Here is an 18,930-nt window from a genome sequence, read left to right as displayed (position 1 = left end):
ATTATTAGTAAGCTTGTTTAAAAGTTATTCCAGTCAGCTTTTCTGTTGTCTGTATTTTGTTGTGAGGATGAGACATCAGAGATATGGTGAAATAATTACATGTGAAAAATACTGTCTGGGCCACCTGTGGAAGGTTTACTGGAGAATGTTATAGTTATATATAATAACCGTTTTCTACAGAAGCATTCTCGTGTCAGTTAATCTAAATCAGTGTTGTGGAATAACTGAGAGATTTTATGTAATATATAAAGTCACAGTTAAACTTCATAACTGGGTATACACCAGCACCAAACATTATAGTGTACATTAGCTGGCATTTAATACAGTATAGTAATATTCAATTCACAAAATAAAAAAATATCATTATTCTTGTTAAAACTGTAAACATATTTCCTGTTTGTTGATGTTCTGAATAAAAATATAATTGGTTGCTTAAAACGTTTAGACAGTAAAGTATCTGTTAAATGTGTCCAAAAATGTGGAAAAGCAACTCAGGTTTTGTTAGCTGTTTGAGAAATTTTGTTCTCGCCCACTACGTTTGCTCACATCCTGTGAATCTCCTGGGGGCTAAGCCCCCCTTGTCCTTAAAACCTAGTGACCCCCCCTGGCACCCACCATCAAAGAGTATGGTGTCAAAAACATTACAGCAGTAATGTTTTTGACTGTCTGTGTGTATGTTTGTATGTTTGTTAGCAAAATGTCTCATGAAGAACTGGTGATGAGACTTTCAGAAACTAATCACTGCTTGTCAGTCTACAACTGATTACCTTTGGGAGACACTCCAATTCAAGATGGCTGCCACAGCTAACTGATCTTAGCAAACACAAAAATGGCTATAACTCAGATGTTTTACAGATGCTAAGCTAAAATTTGGTGTTAGTCACTAAGCGTCTTTCTGAGCACATACTTTATGCATGAGATTATGTCATTTACAAGGTTTGACCAAAACGGCTATAACTGTCTCTTCTTAACATAAGATAATCTCAGTTTAAAACACTGGCATGAAAGGCAGCGGGGAAATATGCCTTCTTTTTTTCATTGTTCAATCAGGACTCGCCTTCATTAAAAATATGTACTTTAACAGGTATTTAAACCACTTAGATTAGGTGTTTTCATCCAGTCTTGTGAAGTTCAGCATTTTATTGATTATTTACTAAAAATATATATAACTAAACGACAAATTAAAGATTTAAAGATGCTCTGACGAGGCTTGGTCAAGCCTAGCGTCTCTTATCAAGACTAGTTGAGTCTACTTTTGTGAAACTGCTCTGAAAGGCAGCACAGATTCTTTCCAAAGTTAGGATAAAAGTTTGTATTTTAGGTACTGAACAGCAGGGGGAGCCAGTGTCCTGGGTTTGGCCAGTTAAGACAAAGGTATGTCTGGTTCAACAACAACAATCTTTTCATCATATGTAGATGATTTAAATCACAAATCCAAGTCTGACAACAATCAGCTGGACTTGCTTGTTGGTAATGCCGCTAAAAAAACACAAATTCTAAATTGCACTGACTTCAATCTTCCAGCAGGGGGCATCATCCACTCAGCTTTGCTCTTTGTTGTCACAGATGCCATGAGGTAGAGAGAGAAATGAGGTCAGGAATGCAAAACAAGTCGCTTATGAATAGCTACAAAATAGCTCATATCAGCCAAAAGTAGCCTAATGTTATCAAAAGTGTCATTAACACTTAATTTATTTCCCTAAATTATATGCTGCTTTAGAAAGAAGCCTCCTTAATCAGCCATTTTCCACATGGCTCTGAATACAATGCTCAGTTATAAAGAAAAAAAAAAAAAAAATTTCTTGAAGAAATGCATGTCACTCACTGCCTTTCATGCCAAAGGTTTGGACTAAAATCATCTTCTGAAAAGAATTGATAGTTGTAGCCATTTTGAAAAAGTAATGTGTGAAATTGCAAATGACTCTCAGGTACCACCACACTGATTCTAGGTCAAAATCTGTGAACTTCAGTTATATATCAATTTTTGTGTTTGCTAATGTTAATTAACTGCGGTGGCCATCTTGTATTGTAGTGAGTCCAAAAATTAAATAGTTGTAGATGTGCATCCAATGATTACTTTCTGAAAGTTACAGTAAAGTCCATCCAGTTCTACATTATAGTTTTCTAATAGACAAACAGGGTTGACTCCAACAGGTGATGGTGAAGTTTTAAGCAAAGATCTTGCAAAATGAGTAGCAGTGGGAGTATGTGTTGTGAATGACTCTCAGCTACAGCCATGCCAAAATCTAGCTCAGTATCTGTAAATTTCAATGAATTATAGTCATTTTTGTATTTCCTAGGGTCAGCTGGTTGAGGTGGTCATCTTAAATTGAGTTGGCTCCAAAGTTTAATCAGTTGTAGATGCACATCCAATGATTACTTTCTGAGAGTTTTATCAAAATCTGGTCAGTGGTTCATAAGATTTTGCTAACAGACAGACAGAGTTGACTCTAAATAGCTAATGGCAAATTTTAGTCAAGCATCTATTTGTGTTCAGACTATGTTTTAAAGATCAATCTCAGTTACTACCACACTCAATGTTGACTAAATATCTGTAAAATTGACTGAGCTATAGTCATTTTTGTGTTGGCTGAGGTTGATTAAATGTGGATGCCATCTTGAATTGAACTGAACTCACTCAAAAAGTGAATTACCTGTAGATATACATGTAATGAATGATTTCTGAGCATTTCATTCAAATTTGTCCAGTGGTTCATGAGATATTTTTGCTAATGGTCGCATACACACAAAGATGTGGGCAAAATCACAATTTTCCTTCTTCCCATATCAGAAGTGGGTAAAAAAAAATCTTGGCTATAATCCAAGGGGATTGACAATCTAGCACTTGTGGGTTCTTGATGCTGTGACCTTTGCAGAATGAAAGAGTAACAATGAGACTCAGAAATGGATGCAGACAGTGAAATATGTGGCCCTTTGTTTGCCCCAAGCCCTACCTTGTCACTGAGTTTCCACCATGTGCCCAAATTGCCAAAGAAAAGTTTCACTGTTTTTTTTTTTTCATTCTTTCTTTTTTAAGAAACAGCTTGTGAATCACCAAATGTGTCTCCAACTTCAGAGAGGTGCTTGCAGTTGGTGAGAGGGCTGCACCATGTGGGGACACCGGGAGATGGTAGACCTGAGGGGAAAAAGGAATCGCAGGAATGACAAATGGTGTCTAAATGGCATGATCTAGGTTTTAATCTCTCCTTAGTGGGAATGTTTGGCATTTTACTGGTGGAGATCAATGTCAAGACATTTGTTTACTTGTGAAATATGTTTTTAAGAGTTCAAATCCATAAATCATGCACTTGAATGTGCAGAAAAACGTACCATACAGGTCAAATTATTTTAGTATTGTGGCATATTTAGTATAAAGCTTTGTTTGCATTGGTTGACCAATCAGATGAGAAGAAAGAGTGATGTAACACTAAGGTTTAAAATAATTTAGTTAATGTACATTAGCACCAAATTGATAGATTAGATATGTTTTTTTACTTGAGGAAATTTAAAAATAGCTCCAGCTTCAGAACAAACTCAGTGTCTGTTATAATCAGAATATTTGTTTGCTTGTGCACTGAAAAGCCTCTCCAGAGAGATTAATAACTGTATTGTGAGGCTAGTGAATATCCTTAACAGACTGGCACATTAAGTACTGCTGTATTATTGACTGGTGTTTGAAATAGTTAAATACTATATATATTCATGATGGACTTTTTGCACAAATAGAGAAAAAAACTTACATGTTTGTTTTTTTAAAGTCCAGCGGACTTAAGGTGAGGGAAAACATTAAAACTGGTTTGATTTCCACTGGAGCACTACTTATGTTGACAGGGGTCTGGTTCTTTCAATTCAGAGAACACTGAAAGTTTCTCTACTTTAAGTGAAAAAAACAAAAAATCTCATGTACTGAGTATGGCCACCCAGTTTGACTTGAACTAGTTCTACATACGTTTGACAGGAGCATCTTAAGTGTCCCTGTTTATGTGGGAGAAACAGACAGCCTTTGTTGTACACTGAGCTAAAGAAAAGCCTTCATTGCAAAGATGAAGTTTAGGATCCTGAGGGCCATGCAGGAAAGATGCTGTCTCAGTGGCTGAGCTTGTCTGTTGTCTGACGTCTGATGATGGGAGTGACTGTCAGACAGAAGACAGCTGAAGGAAAAGACAAGCAGGAGGGATTTTGAACAAGCTTCTTGTCAAAAAACTTTGACTTAGTGTTTATAGCATCTCTGAAGAAGTATTGTTGGAAAAATGATCCCCCACAAAGCATTGTTATTACCGAGAATCGTTTTTAAATGTAAAGCTTATCTTATTACGCCCCACTGTATCACATCATATTGTACTGCATCATATTGTACTGCATCATATTGTATTGTATCATATAGCATCATATTGTATTGTAATGTACTATAGGAAAGGGAAGGCAAACAGTATAAGGAGATACAAAGATGAGCTCAAGTCCAATGTCAAGATCTATGGTGTCTCAACAGAGAACTCTGAGATCAGTGTTCTCAGTCATCTGAAGTGATGCTTTATGAGCTCTATCTATCTATCTATCTATCTATCTATCTATCTATCTATCTATCTATCTATCTATCTATCTATCTATCTATCTATCTATCTATCTATCTATCTATCTATCTATCTATCTATCTATCTATCTATCTATCTATCTATCTATCTATCTATCTATCTATCTATCTACCCATAGGCCTCTGTCAGCACCACCAAGCTGCACTTCATGCTGCTCTGCAGAACCCAGGACCCCTGAATGATGACTTTGTTTGTCCAAAATGTCAAGGAGTATGTCACTCATGGATCAGATTAATGACCCAGTGAAGAACTCAACTACAGTAATGCAGAAAGAAGCGGAATCTGTTGGCAATAACAGTTCATTTCATCATCATCATCATCATCATCATCATCATCATCATCATCATCCATCATCTTTATCAATGTATTATATGGCATTGTGTTGTACTGTAACGTGTGGTGAAATGTCAAAAAAAGTACCCCAGGGCAACATTTTATATTTGAGGTGTTTCTTTCTTTGTTTTTGTTTTTTTAAAGAAAAAGAATCAAAGCACTGAACTATAAAATAAAAAATGTAGTTTTGATAAATACACACAATGAATTTTTTGTAAAAAGAAAAGAAAGCTGTTTACTGACTGACTCACCTGCTGACTGAAGCTCACACAGCGCATTTTTTACCTGTACATCTGCTGAGTATAGTGGACATTTTAGAACAAATGCATGACTGATCAGGCTTATTGATCACTGGTCAGTTAGGCTTCGACAACATGCTGCCTCACAAACAGAAAACCTTGATTACGCAGACATTCAGGGACATGTGGTAAAACTGCACGAACACACAAATGGCCAAAACGAGATGTGTGTAGAACTCCTTAAGTAAAATATTTTATCTGGTATTTATTTGGCTCATTTCATTACTTAACACTGTACACGCTCTATAATTAGATTTTACTTTTTTTTTTTAAATGAAAAAGGAGCACCAAGAGGGAGGATCACTGAAGAGATCAAAACATCCAAAACTTTCAGCCAGCTGCCTCCACCACACCCTCTGCTCACAGGGGCCCCTCTCTGAGATTCGCCATCAGTGCCACACCTCGATGAGCCACATGTCATCCTAAACATTTATAAACAAACCCATAACAAATGTAGAAGGAAAAGTGAAATGACAGACCTTTAAAATATATATATACTAAACTAAAAACAAACTGGTACAATTGACAGAGTTGCGGTGAAAGTATACGTGAAATGGAGCTCGGCCAGTGAAGCCGTTTGCTAAGTAAAACAATACACCCTCGTCGCTGAATAAGGCATTTGGTGGAATCAAATTCACCCCACCTCCAACTCTGTACGCCAGCCCAGTGGGACTGAAATACTTCAAAATTGACTCTCCAAGGCTATAACCACAAGAGCACTCTGCCTGTTTGCACTTATCTGGACTGTAATGGTCTGCTTACAAACTTATTTTGTCTGCAAAAGCCACAGCAGAGTTGGAGACGAGAACTGGTGTGTTTGAGTAGATACGTCAGGGTCAAAGAGCTCACCTCGATTGTGGCTCAGTTTGTAGCACATCACAGAGTTGTTGTTTTTTTTTGAGACTTCATACTGACTTTAGTCTAAATATGTTAAATGTATATTTGAACTATCTAGTGTAAAACATGGTATCTTAAATATTGGTTATATCACCTCAAAGTTGAGAAAAAAATCACTATATTACTCACAAGGCAAGTCATTCATTATCACCTACCACTACTAATTAATTGTGTTTACTTATCATTGCCCACTTTTGAAAGGCAAAGGCGGACAACAATGCATATACGTGATAATCATAAAGTTTGGATGTACTGCTTCATTTGAACGAGTTATCCTGTTTCACTTTACATTCTGATTGAAAGTCCATCTTAAATTCAGATATAAAAGCTTTCCTTTCATCTCTCAGAGCAAAACTTAAATGAAGATGAAGTGCACTGCACCTCACTCTCTAAGGTTTTAGCTTCTGTCTGGGTGCATAGAAGAAGAAGAAGCCTGAGGACTCACCTCTCTCTGCCTCACCTTTTGCTGTGTCCACGCTGTTTTATGTGCAATAAACAAGATTAAATATGTAATAAATAAACATAAAACACATTATCTCATCTATGCCTTAGAGTAAAGAGGCAAACTGCCCTTTTGCACTAAAAAGATGTGCACATGAACCTAATTTTGTAGCACTTTTTATAGATGGTCAGTATTTTTTGATTTACAATTTGGCCTATCATTTTATACTAGTTTTAGCAACATAACTGAATTTAATATTAATTGTGTCCATTTCCACCATGCTCTTTAACTAATAACATCTTGTTTACTGCAGGAAAAATGGATTATTTGAAGTTTACATGCCTAAAGCCTGTGGTACTGCTGCTGTCAAATCCCTGAATCTTACATAATGACAATCTGGCCAAGAGAAACCCTGAGAGCATGCAGAGTGAAGTGACCAGCCGGGTTGGATTACTGGGTTCGATTAGATCAATTCTCAGACATTTGAACTGGTTTGTTAAGGGGAAATGGTTTACTTTCTGCTTATGCTGTGGCTCAACAACAGGGCAGCAAAACACATGTTCCATTGTGAGAGGAAGAAGAGATGAAGAAGTCCTGCATATTTTTGCAGTCTTAAAAAGAAACACTTTGCCAGACTCACTGACCACTCAGTGTCTGAACTTAGATTTTATCATTAGATGAGATTATTGTCTAACAGTGGTGATAAACAGGCTCTAAGGTCTGCACTGAGGAAACCTTTTAATAATTAATTTGGGCTATTTTTTTTTTCTCTGTATTGCTTAAAGGGATAGTTTAGTTATTTTTGAAGTGATGTCAAGTAGTTATTAACTGTCAGTCCATTATCAGCAGGGACATCAGTTATTAAGCAGAGTATGAAGAAAGAGGCAAATGTCTTCATCCAGGCTAGGCTAATGGCTAGTGTTTAATATTAGCTAAAGGAGCGTTCACTTACGGCATGTTGTTTTTAAAAAAGGGTTATTTTATAAGCCTGAAAAACTGACAGAGAGGCTCAGCTGCTACCACATCAAATATTGTCATTTTAAAAAATAAGATGATCTTAGTCTTGAGGCAGTAGCTGATCTGCAATAGTTTAAGAAATGCTCAGCGTTTAACTTAATGAGTTTAGTTAGCCAAAGATTTCAGAGAACACTGGTTCTTCACTTTCAGTCTTCTGCTCTGTTTGACCTTCAGTTCATTCAGCAGCAGGTCTGACTGAGGTCAGGAGCTGAACCAGCAGCAAAACTGCAACCACAGCAACCAACTGGAGGTGAACAGTAATAAACTCCTGCCTTCAGTGAGACATTGACTGTCTTCCTTTAACTGTCCGGTGCATTTATCTTCCTTTAGCTGTTTCAGTGTATTTTAGCTGCCCTGAGCAGCCCATTGAGTCTGACTGTTAGCCTGAGATCTTTTTAAAACACTGAACTCAGAGATAAGTAGGAAGCAGTTGCATACTCACTGACGAGTGCTAATCAGCTGTTACACAGATGTGGGAAATCTCTGGGTAGATGTTCCTGGACTAGGATCTGCTTTGTGTCACTGGGCAGACAGAGAAAACAGCACTGATGTGTGAAAATGATGACTCTCAAGAGGCCCAGTGGAAAGACGTAGACTTCCTAATGGAGAATTTGTCTAAACTCGTCTGTCAGCTCTTGTTTTAGTTTTAGATAATCTTTTGCCTGTGTCTGTGTGTATGAGTGTGTTTGTCTGTACCCTTAGCATAATATCTCATGAACTGCAGAACAGATTTTATTGTAACTTTTAGAAAGCAATCATTGGATGTAGATCTACAACTGATTGAGTTTTGGAGCCAACCCCATTCAAGATGGCTATTACACCAAAGCAATCGTAGCATACACAACAATATCTATGGCTTGGTCAGTGTTACATTTATTAATCTAAAGTTTGGTCTGGTAGTAGCTGAAACTAATAGCCAACTTATACTCTGAGGGCTAACAACTTGCCTAAGATTTGTGTTTAAAACCTTTTCTCTAACTGTAAGAATCATCTCTGTCTGTTTATTAACAAAATACCTCATGAACCACTGAGTGAATTTTAGTGAAGCTCATCTATAACTGAAAACTTTTGGACTCAACCTCATTCAAGATGGCCACCATAGTCAACTGACTTTAGAAAACACAAAAATGGTCGTAACTCAGACAATTTTACACATATTGAGCTAATATTTGATGTGGTAGTAAGTGAGCATGGTCCCCAACACATACTTAAAGTGCAACACATTCTGCAGCATTTTTGCTTAAAGCTCTGTTTGTCTGTTAGCAAAATATCTCATAAACCACTTAGCAGATTTCAATGAAACTCTCAGAAAGTAATTGTTGGCTGTAGATCTACAGCTGATTAACTTTTGGAGCCAACCTGTTTCAAGATGACCGTGACAGCTAATTGACCTTAGTCTACACAAACATGGTTATACCTTTGTGAATTTTACAGATATTGAGCTAAAATTCAGCATGGTTACCACTGAGAGGCAATCACAACACACTCCAAGCACTAACAGATCATGGGAGCTTGCATATATTGTTATTTTCAAGGTTTGACTAAAATGGCTACAGCTTTGTCATTTTCTTAACATATGCGAGTGATATGCATCCCTTCAAGACGTCCTAGGCCTTGAATTTTAAATGAATCCAGAAGTTAAACGTGATGCGGGAAATTCTGAACCTGTTTTCCAACTTAGCCAGGGTCTTTCTCAGTAGGCCTAATTTGTCACGAAGCCAACAAGCCTTCTAAGTGGAAAGCTGATCCACCCAAACTTCATTTCAGCATCTTCTTTTCCCGACAAATTCCTACCAGTCTGAAAGAGAGCATTGTGATTCAACCAAAAGCTGCCCACTCCTCAGAGGAAAAGGGGAAAAAGGAAGTGGGAGTGGGTTCGCTTCAGTCGACTAACCCCACCACTTGCCCAAAATAGTTTTCCAGCCTGGCTTATCCAGGCTCTGACAGACATGCTGCTTTCATGCACTGCGTGGAAAACCTGAAATTCACTTTATGATTCTAAAGGCTGGGGTGTGCACTGTGACAAGTCATTCAGGCAAAGGTTTATATGGTGGGCCAAATGGCAACAGTTGAACATGTTTAAAAAAAAAAAAAAAAAGATTAGGACATTATATTGATAACACGACACTATCTAAAAACACAACTGTTCAGCAACAGTAACATATCTCTGGAACACAAAAACTGAATAAATCCAGGTTAGATCATGCGCTCGAGTAAAATATTTGCTCACTTTTAACGTTTTTAAAATGTTCAGATAAAGGTTTGCAAAATAATCTTGTCAACAAAAACATAAACTTATAATTACTCAGTTGAAAACCACTATCCAAGACTTGTTCACTAACAGAACCACAATCTTGCCTCCAACAGTTAATGTAAAGTTTAAAACAATGATCTTGTGCAATAAGGTGCATTAAAAGTACATGTGGTGAATGACTCTCAGCTACACCCACATCAAATTTTTTCCCAATATCTGCAGAATTGACCATGTCATAACCATTTTTGTGTTTTTCCAGTTGATTGTGACAGCCATTTTGAATAGGGTTGGCTCCAAAAGCTAATCAGTTGTAGATGCACAACCAGTGACTTTTTCCTGAAGCTTTCATTCAAATCCGTTCAGTGGTTCACGAGGTATTTTGCTAACAGACTTTGTTGATAATAACATCACACTTTTAAGGACAAATCTTGCACAACTAGATGCTCTAGGAGAGTGCAAACCTCTGCCAAGGATTATAATCCAGATCACTACCAAAATGTATTTAATTGTTTCTTGTGAGAACAACGTGGCGACAATTTATCAAACTGACTCCAAAGGTTAATCAGTTGTAGATATACATTCAATAATTTCTAAAAGGTGATGTTTTGGTAACAGACAGACAAACACATACACCCAGTCACGGATAAAAACATTATTGCCCGTATTTAGCCTTTCTGCGGCGGGCGATATCAAAAACATTGCATAGCTACTCTGGCTGCTGTTGGGGCATCAGAAACTGGAGTTCATGTACCAACTGTAGAGTCAGAGAATAAGCTTTCGTTTTGTGAAATATGGCTACAGAAGAAACTTGCTAATTTTTTGCGCAGAGAATTACATGTAGAATAGTTATGTAACTCATTTAAAAAAGAGAGGCAAAAATTAAGCGAAGATGACTAAAGATGAAGAAAAAACAAAATGTTAGTTTTTCAATCAGTTTGTTGTCATGTGTCAAATTTTCCCACAGCAGTTGAAGTAGTCAACAGGGGGCGGGGCTATGTAAATGAGGCCGAATAGACGCTCCAGCGTCTGTGTGAGCGGCGGGACACTTGCTGTGGAGAAAAAAGAGCCGGAGCACGAAGAGAGGGAAACCCGCTGAGGACAAACATAACACTTTCACTCGACCTACGACTGTCCACCATGGCTTCAAAGTGTCCCAAGTGCGACAAGACGGTTTATTTCGGTGAGTAATGTCCGGTTTGAGGGGTACGTTTAGTTGAAATTACTTCAGCTGATGCTGGTTAGCTTCTACTGATGCAGGAGTCTCTGTTTGGGGCATATTTCAGGGTTTTTTTTAACATTGGGGCTGTTTTTTATTTAATAATACCATTGCTGCTCAGTGAAATGTGTTTAATTATGTTGTGACAGAATTTATTTAAAAAAATGTTCAACTTTTCAAACTAATATGAATATGAACAAGAGCTAATATGAACAAGCTGCTTCGATGTATTTTAATACAGAAATCCAGGTCTGTACAGTTTTGTTTTTGAATATTTGTTTGACAGAATAAATATTTTTTGTGATCGTGGGAAACCTATAAAGTTTTCCCAGGTTTCCCAAAGGAAGGAATTTCTCACACACATTCACGGCATTCCTTGGAAGAGGCTTCCGTTTATTTTAGGCAGAGTCACTGGAAGGTAAATGATTCACATGATGGACAAACTGTGAGAAATCCCTTGCCATGCCAGAATGTTAGACTAAGATCATCTTATGATAAGAAAGGACATGAAATGAGTTGTAGCTGTTTTGGTCAAACATTAAAAATACAATTAGACACTATCATGACATGTACTGAGATGTCATGGTCAGAGTTTTGAATTATTCTTAGCTACCACCACACAGAATTTTAGCCTAGTATCTGCAAAATTGACTAACCTATAACCATTTATGTGTCCTGTAAAGTTAGTTGGCTGTGGCAGCCATTTTAAACTGGGTTGACGTTTAAGGTTGATCAGATGTAGTGGTACATTTAATGATTACTCCCTAAGACAGTGGTCTCCAATCCTGGTCCTCGAGGGCAAACAAGTAACACATGCAGGATAGTGGCCCTCGAGGACCAGGATTGGAGACCCCTGCCCTAAGAGGTCCATTAAAATCCGTTCAGTGGTTCATGAGATATTCTGCAAACAGACAGACAGTTCACTCCAAAGAGTTAATGGCAAAATTTTGCAGAATCTATTGGTGCTCAGAGCACATGTTGGGATCAGTCTCAGCTACTACCATACCAAATTTCATGTCAATATATATATATAACATTAGCTGAGTTATAGCCCTTTTATCTTTAAGTTCAGTTGACTGTGGTAGCCATCTTAAATCAGATTGACTCCAAAAGCTAAGCAGTTGTAGACATACATTCAGTATGAAATGTTAATGTCAAAATGTTAATATATGGAGAAACATCTTCCGTTTGGGCTGTCTTCTGCATGCTGGATTAATGATTTATCTTGTTTAGACGCTGATTTTTAATTTGTTGTGTTTGGTAAATATCCAGACTAGGCAGTTGGCTTTGGTGAGTAGCTGATGGAGGCTCCTGCCAACAGAGCACAGAGCCCATATGCTCAGACTGTCCACTCATCGTCCGTCACGCTGCGCCACAGAGAGGAAAACCTGTAAACACACTTCTTTTGCATTTATGTTGAAGAAGAAAAAAAAGAAAAGAAAAGAAGCTGAGAAATCAAACCACCCACAGATTTCTGTCTTGTTTGGATACAGCAGGAAAGATGACACCTTATATTCTCCATAACAGATGCTTACAGTTTAAGATCTGCTTCAAGTTCAAAAACAGAGGATCAAAGCAGCTCAGATCTTAAATATGAATTAAAAGCTTAGCATTCCTTGAAGGAATGCATATTGCCCGTCAACTTCATACCGGAGTTTTAAACTAAGATCATCTCATGTTGTGAAATGACAAAATTATAGCCGTTTTGGTCAAACCTTATAAATATATAACATTAAGCACGATCTCTTGTGATATTGTGAGATGTCACAATGACTCTCAGCTACTACCATGTCAGATTTTAGCTGAATATCTGTAAAATTGACTGAGTTATATCCATTTTTGTATTGTAAAATGTTGATAAGCTAGGGCAGCCATCTGGAATTGGATTGACTCTAAAAGGTAATCAGTTGTAGATGTTCATTCACTGCTTAGTTTCTGAAAGTTTCATTAAAATTAGCCCAGTGGTTCGTGAGATATTTTGCTAACAGACACACAGGGTTGACACCAACAGTTAATGCGGAAGTTTTAAGCAAATGAGTAGCACCTGTAGTGTGTTATACTAAAAAATTGTTTTGGTAGCAGCTCAGTCATTCACAATATCTGTAAAACTGACTGAGTTAGAGCCATTTCTGTGTTTTGTTAGGTTAGTTGGCTGTGGTGGCCATTTTGAATTGGGTTTTTTTTCCAAGAAAATAATCAGTCATAAATGCACATCCAGTGATTGTTTTCTAAAAAAAAATTGATTAAAATCTGTACCGTTGTTAGTGAGATAATTTGTTTAGCAGGCCAAGCACGCAAATGCACATAGAGACAAAAACATTATCCCCCACCTTTCGCCGTCTGGCGGTGGGCAACAACATTCATTTGTACGCATTATATTCACATGCATTTAGGCCTTGAGTAATCCTGTGTTTGTTTTGCCCCGTGCTTGCAAACATAAGATCTTCTGCACACTCCACGGCACACATCATCGCTCTTCACGGGCGTCAAAAGCAATTATACGAGTGGATGGAAGCGCTCTTATGTAACAGGAGTGGCAGCATGCATCACAGCTGCTGCTCCTCCCGTGGGTGCTGCCAGTCACTGGCATGGAGTAATATCACAACAAGCTTTGTTGTCGCCCGCCACTTTTCGCCTGCCTCAGTGTGTGTTTGTGTGTGCTCATGAAGCACTTGTCTGATTTTATTGCAACCTTCAGAAAATAATCATTAGAAGAACATCTAATGATGGCCGCCACATCTAAGTGGCTTTAGCAAACACAGAATTGGCTACATTGACAGATTTTGAGCTACAATTTATTGTGGTTTTAGCTGAACATCAAGCCCAACACAGACTCCCAGCTCCACACATCGCACAATATTATTGCTTAAAACTTTGGCCATAGCTGTTTGTGTCAACTCTGTTTGTCTGTTAGCAAAGTATCTCATGAATCACTGGATGGATTTTAATGAAACTCTCAGAATGTATTCACTGGATGTAAATCTACAGCTAATTAACCTTTGGTGTCAGTTCAATTCAAGATGGCCACTGTAGCTTATTGACCTCAGCCAAGACAAAATGGCTACAACAAAATTTAATCTTGTAGAAGCTTTGAGTCATTCCCAGCATGTATTCTGAGCGTAAGCTCTTACAATGTTACATGACGTGTAACATTATTTTAAAGATTTGATGAAAACAGACAAAACTCATTTTATTAACATAAGATAAACTTTTCTAAAATTCTGACTTGAAAGGTGGTGGGTGAAGGAGTGCGAGGACTTTAATTTCCTGATTGTAAACACAGTTGAGTTTTTATTTTGCTCCTTTATTCCCTACAACTAGTGAGTCATGGCTCCTCAGTGATGCATGTTTTTCTGGGAACAGCCCAGGCTGGAGGAGTTTATTTTTGGTTGGGGTGTGTCCTCTTGGGTGGAGTGCGCTCGGGATGGAGTAAGTGATGAAGGTGGATTAAAATTAGCCTCCCTCGTCAAGTTTTGGAGGAGTCGGAGGAGGATGACTATATTAACGTTTCCTTCGTTTGAAGGGAGGCTGTGAAACGTACGACGGAGAGTTCAGGGGGGGAGTAAAACTCAGCTCGTAGCATCAACATGTCTGCTGACTGTCAGGAACTGTAAAATGAGCTCAGCAGCTCCACCCACAGAAACTGAGGTGGATTTTCAGGTCTGCAGTTGGAGTCAGGGTTAAAGTCAGTTTTTTGATGCATCACGTTGCAGATATGAGCATTTCTGAATCAATTTAGAAGTGCCAGAAACCGATTATTATTGAATGTTAAAAACATCCTGTTGAGAAACGAAAAGGGCTGAGCTCTGAAGTCCGAACAGTTTATGGCGTGCACACAACAGAGAGAGAACGAGGCTGACCACACATACAAACAGCTCCTTCTGCTTTGAAAGCCAGTGTTTGAAAGTACTTAAGCTTCTATGAACTTAGAGGGGGAAATGAGCTAAGAGCCGCACTGAATGTAAGCTGTGCATATGTTTCCATCCAGAGGAGAAGAAAACTGCTGGTATTTTCTGCCGCTGCTGACGGTTGTATCTGAGCTGCGACTGTTGGAGTCTAATTGGTGAACGTCATTCGCAAAGGAGTCTCCTAAATGTCTTGACATTTGCACCAGGGGTTTTTCGCTCGAGTCACAGAGGCTTGGAGTGTTGTTGCCTGAGTTTTTGAACATCTTGAAAAAGAAATTGTGCATCAAGCTTTCTCTCAAAATAGTCATGGCCATTTCCAACCCATATCAAGAGCACTAGAGCTGTAGAGCTCCTCTGACAGAAAACATGCTCAAGTCTAAAAAGTATGCCGATGGTAAATAATAATTATTGAAAAACTGGTCCAAATCTGCCCATCTTTATTTCTAAAGTGTACTCCAGTACATTCAATCATCAATATGGGGGCGGCTGCAGAGGTGGGTACTAAATGGGAGAATGTAGGTATGACGTGGGCAACAAAGTAATGTACACAGACTAGAATACATTTTTCTAAACTGTGAAGACAAAAGCAGGCTGCACTGCATGGTTCGCTGGTCGCAAACGCTCAGAATTCAGTAAGGGTGCATCTAAATATGTGCCTTTTTTCTTGCCAGCTAGTCTCTAAGAGATGCAGCCTAGTGAGATAAAACTACTGAGTTATTCTAGAAGTACAATTTTGAAGTCCCGTCCCTCCATGTAAAAAAAGAAAAAAAATGGGACATTTTCCTGACTAAAAAATAAAAGGACCTATCAGATCATTTTTTCAGGTGTTGGTATTGCTGATGCACATAGGTTTTACCTTACATTAAATAAAAGTGTATAGACCCACGTCCCAAGTGAGCAGACTCTGGCTCCAGAAATACAACATGGCGGCATCAAGAAAAAAAACCCAAAAAACATTTGGTGTCAGTTTTGAACAACAGGAGGAAGCAGAGATGCTTCTTTAAAAATGCTGATGGACACCATCCCATGTTGCAACCTTTGGGGTCCTGATAATCCTTCTATGGTAAAGATATAGTCATGCTTACACTCCACAATGGGACAAGAAACAAAGTGGTGGAAAAACTGAAGAAAACAAGTAAGATAGCACTAACATGTGATGCACCAACAGCTATTGCTGCAGATCTGATTTCTTAAAAATTACAGTGGCAAAAGAAAAACCTATAATAGTCGACCTTGACTCTGAATCATAACTGAATCGAATTGTGAGGTGCCTAAAGACTCCCACCCTTAGTCCGCAGAAGCAGACATCAATACCCCCTCCCTAGATTCACGCGTGTTTCTGGTGGAGAAAATAGTTTACTTCCTGCCTTATTTATCTGGCCTTTTTTCTTCTTGTGGTGGCGGTTTGGGGTGCAGAAACCCACATGGTCCTCCAGCTGGTTCCCCAATGCTGGAGTCGAACGCAGACCCTTCAGTGTTAGACTCTTTACGTTTTCCTGTTTTTTTTGTTTTTTGTTTTTTTCAAAGGCTGTGGTGAGCCACTTTCAGGATGGAAATTCTTCTTTTTTTTTTACAGAGGTGTTTGTCTTTAATCCGTTTTCTGTGTATTGAACTGGAAAACGGTGATGGTTCAGTTTAATTGCCACTGAAGGGAAAACGGTACATCTGCTTTTTGACGTTTCTGCAGCCAAATGCGCAAATGTATTTTAAGAAACCCAAATAAAGGGCAGTAGAAGGGAAAAAAAAGGAAATCCTTGGTTGGTGCTGGTATTTAAAGAATGTGAACATCTCAGGGATTGGTACTTTACAAATATACGGTTAGTTGAAGTCCCAGCGTCCACAGTGTGGCATTCGTTGTGGAACAGAGATTCTTATAATACTCAGGGGACTGTTGGCAGACGTATAACCGAACCCAGTGGAAATTTACGAAAAACCAGCACAGCAAGGCTGAATAAATCTCCAACTCCAGATTCCATCCTGTGCACGACAAGCAGGAGCAAAGCATCTTTGTACAACTAACTGAATAAACGAGGACTTTATGAGAACTAATGGGGCTCTCCTGAGAGTGTCTCATTTCTTTTTTTTTTTTTTTTCCTCATTCTCTCTGTGATATATCAGGCCCAGAGTTCCTCCTCCAGTATTTCTTTCCCTCTCTGTTTGGACCAGTGGAAATGGGGTGAGATGGCTTGTTTTTATTGAAACGGGGGCTCTCCAAGTGCTTCATGCATTATAATGAGATGCAACATCTCTATTCACACAAGGCTCTTTCTGTCTCTGCACGTTTGTCTTTTTAGTGAGGCAGAGTACCTTAGACCCCCTTAGTCTGACGACATGGGCCAGTTTTCTGTTTCCCACACACCTCTCTCTCTTTTTTTTTAATCCCGCTTTTATCCCACAGCATCCACACAATGGCCTTTTTTTGTTCTTCCCTCCTCACTTTTCCTTCAGCGTTGGAGCACCCTGTTTTCCACTTGGCTGCTCGTGGGCTGTGTGAATGTGCTTCGATGGTTATGTAACATCATTTCTTGAGTTGTTCCCTCCTGCTCTGTGACGTTGCATAACCTGCCGGCTCCCTCAGCGAGGGTCCTTTTTCTCTGCCTTTTTGAGGCACAAATATGATCCTCTAATGAAGACGACATTAAGCAAGGCGCTGACAGCTGCCCCCCCCCCCATTCCAAACCCCCTCACACACAGGTGAAACCTTGCAGTAGTCTGCCCTGTTACATAACGGCTCAGAGGAACAAAGGTGGCTGTTCATCCAAATGTACACATGATTCAGTCTTTTTGCATTTGGAAGCTCTCAAGTCCTCAGAAGCTCCCAGGTGTGACTTTGCAGCTTACGCAACGGGGTTTCCAGAAACTGACTATTACAAAAAACAAAAAAATATATAATTTTTGGACCAAAGAGACAAAAAGATCAAAAGAGAATTGCCAAATACAGTTGAAACCAGATGTTACATACACTGTAAAAAAAAGACATGCGCAAGAACTGTTTTTTATCACAATCTGACATTAGATCAGACTAAACCTTTCCCATTTTAGATCAATTATGATTCCCAAAATTATTACTATTTTTGTTTTGTTTCAAAATCACAAGTTTACGTACAAGATTACTATGCCTTTTAAACTTTTTGGGAAAGCCAAGGTGATGATGATGTGGCTTTGGAGGCGTTTGATTGGTCAGGTGACAACATTTGAGTTACCTGTGAATATATTTTAAGGCACACCTCAAACGCGTTGCTTCCATAAACTATTCCCATCACAGGAAACTCGTTTGCATCCATGGAATCTGTTATAAAATAATGCACGTATCTGATTGAGACTCTGGGCCTGCCAGCATCAGGGACAAAAAGTCTTCTAATTTCTCGTCAAAGGTTTGTAATAACTCATTGGTGTAGTGATCCCAAATCAGTGACTTTGTATTGTTTTTTGCTACAAGTTCTTCCAGTTGTACAGAGAATGAGGATTGCAAAATGAACATTTGTTTGTCTTTTTCTCCAAATCCAAGCATATTTGTAAAAGCATTGTATTTTTTGCCTGTATCTGCCTAGTGCTGGGCGATATAACAATATGTATCGTTATAGAGGACAATAGAAAAGTGTCTATCGTGATATATTTTCTTCTATCGTCTCTATCGTTTCTGTCATAATTGTATCAATGATTCATGTAAATATTTCATAACGTAGGCTACAACTAATGTATTAGTGTTGTCACTTTGCATACATTCAGTTTATATAAGTGATAAATAGGAAGAAAAATAACTATTTTGCGAAGAACCTCCGTTTTGCGACATGACGCTGCTTTACGTGTGGGTTTGCGACATGCTTTACGGCAGCGGCTTTCTGTGCGGCGCCGTGTTTTCACCATAAAGTTGAAAGATGGAGACGCATGAAGTATCAAACCCGGGGTCGCAACAAGTAGAGACAGCTAGCAGGCAGCCCAAGAAGAAAGACTTTTACCAAAACGAGGGGG

General features: G+C 38.6%; 1 protein-coding gene across 2 annotated transcripts in view; it reads left to right on the top strand.

Moving 5' to 3' along the window:
- Positions 1 to 10,861: 10,861 nt before the first annotated feature.
- The window catches only part of crip2 (cysteine-rich protein 2), a 33,304-nt gene continuing 25,235 nt past the window's right edge, over positions 10,862 to 18,930 (top strand). The window contains exon 1 of one of the 2 annotated variants that reach the window (XM_017421478.3): positions 10,862 to 11,014. In XM_017421478.3, coding sequence (XP_017276967.1) covers positions 10,972 to 11,014 — 43 coding nt within the window. In that variant the 5' untranslated portion in view covers positions 10,862 to 10,971. The remainder of the gene's footprint in view (positions 11,015 to 18,930) is intronic. The other variant, XM_017421477.3, reaches the window with a different exon arrangement.

This window comes from Kryptolebias marmoratus, linkage group LG10 (genome assembly GCF_001649575.2).
Source record: "Kryptolebias marmoratus isolate JLee-2015 linkage group LG10, ASM164957v2, whole genome shotgun sequence".
Taxonomy (NCBI): Eukaryota; Metazoa; Chordata; class Actinopteri; order Cyprinodontiformes; family Rivulidae; genus Kryptolebias; species Kryptolebias marmoratus.
Note: the sequence above shows the minus strand (reverse complement) of the source record. Positions and strands in the feature narration are given on the sequence as shown.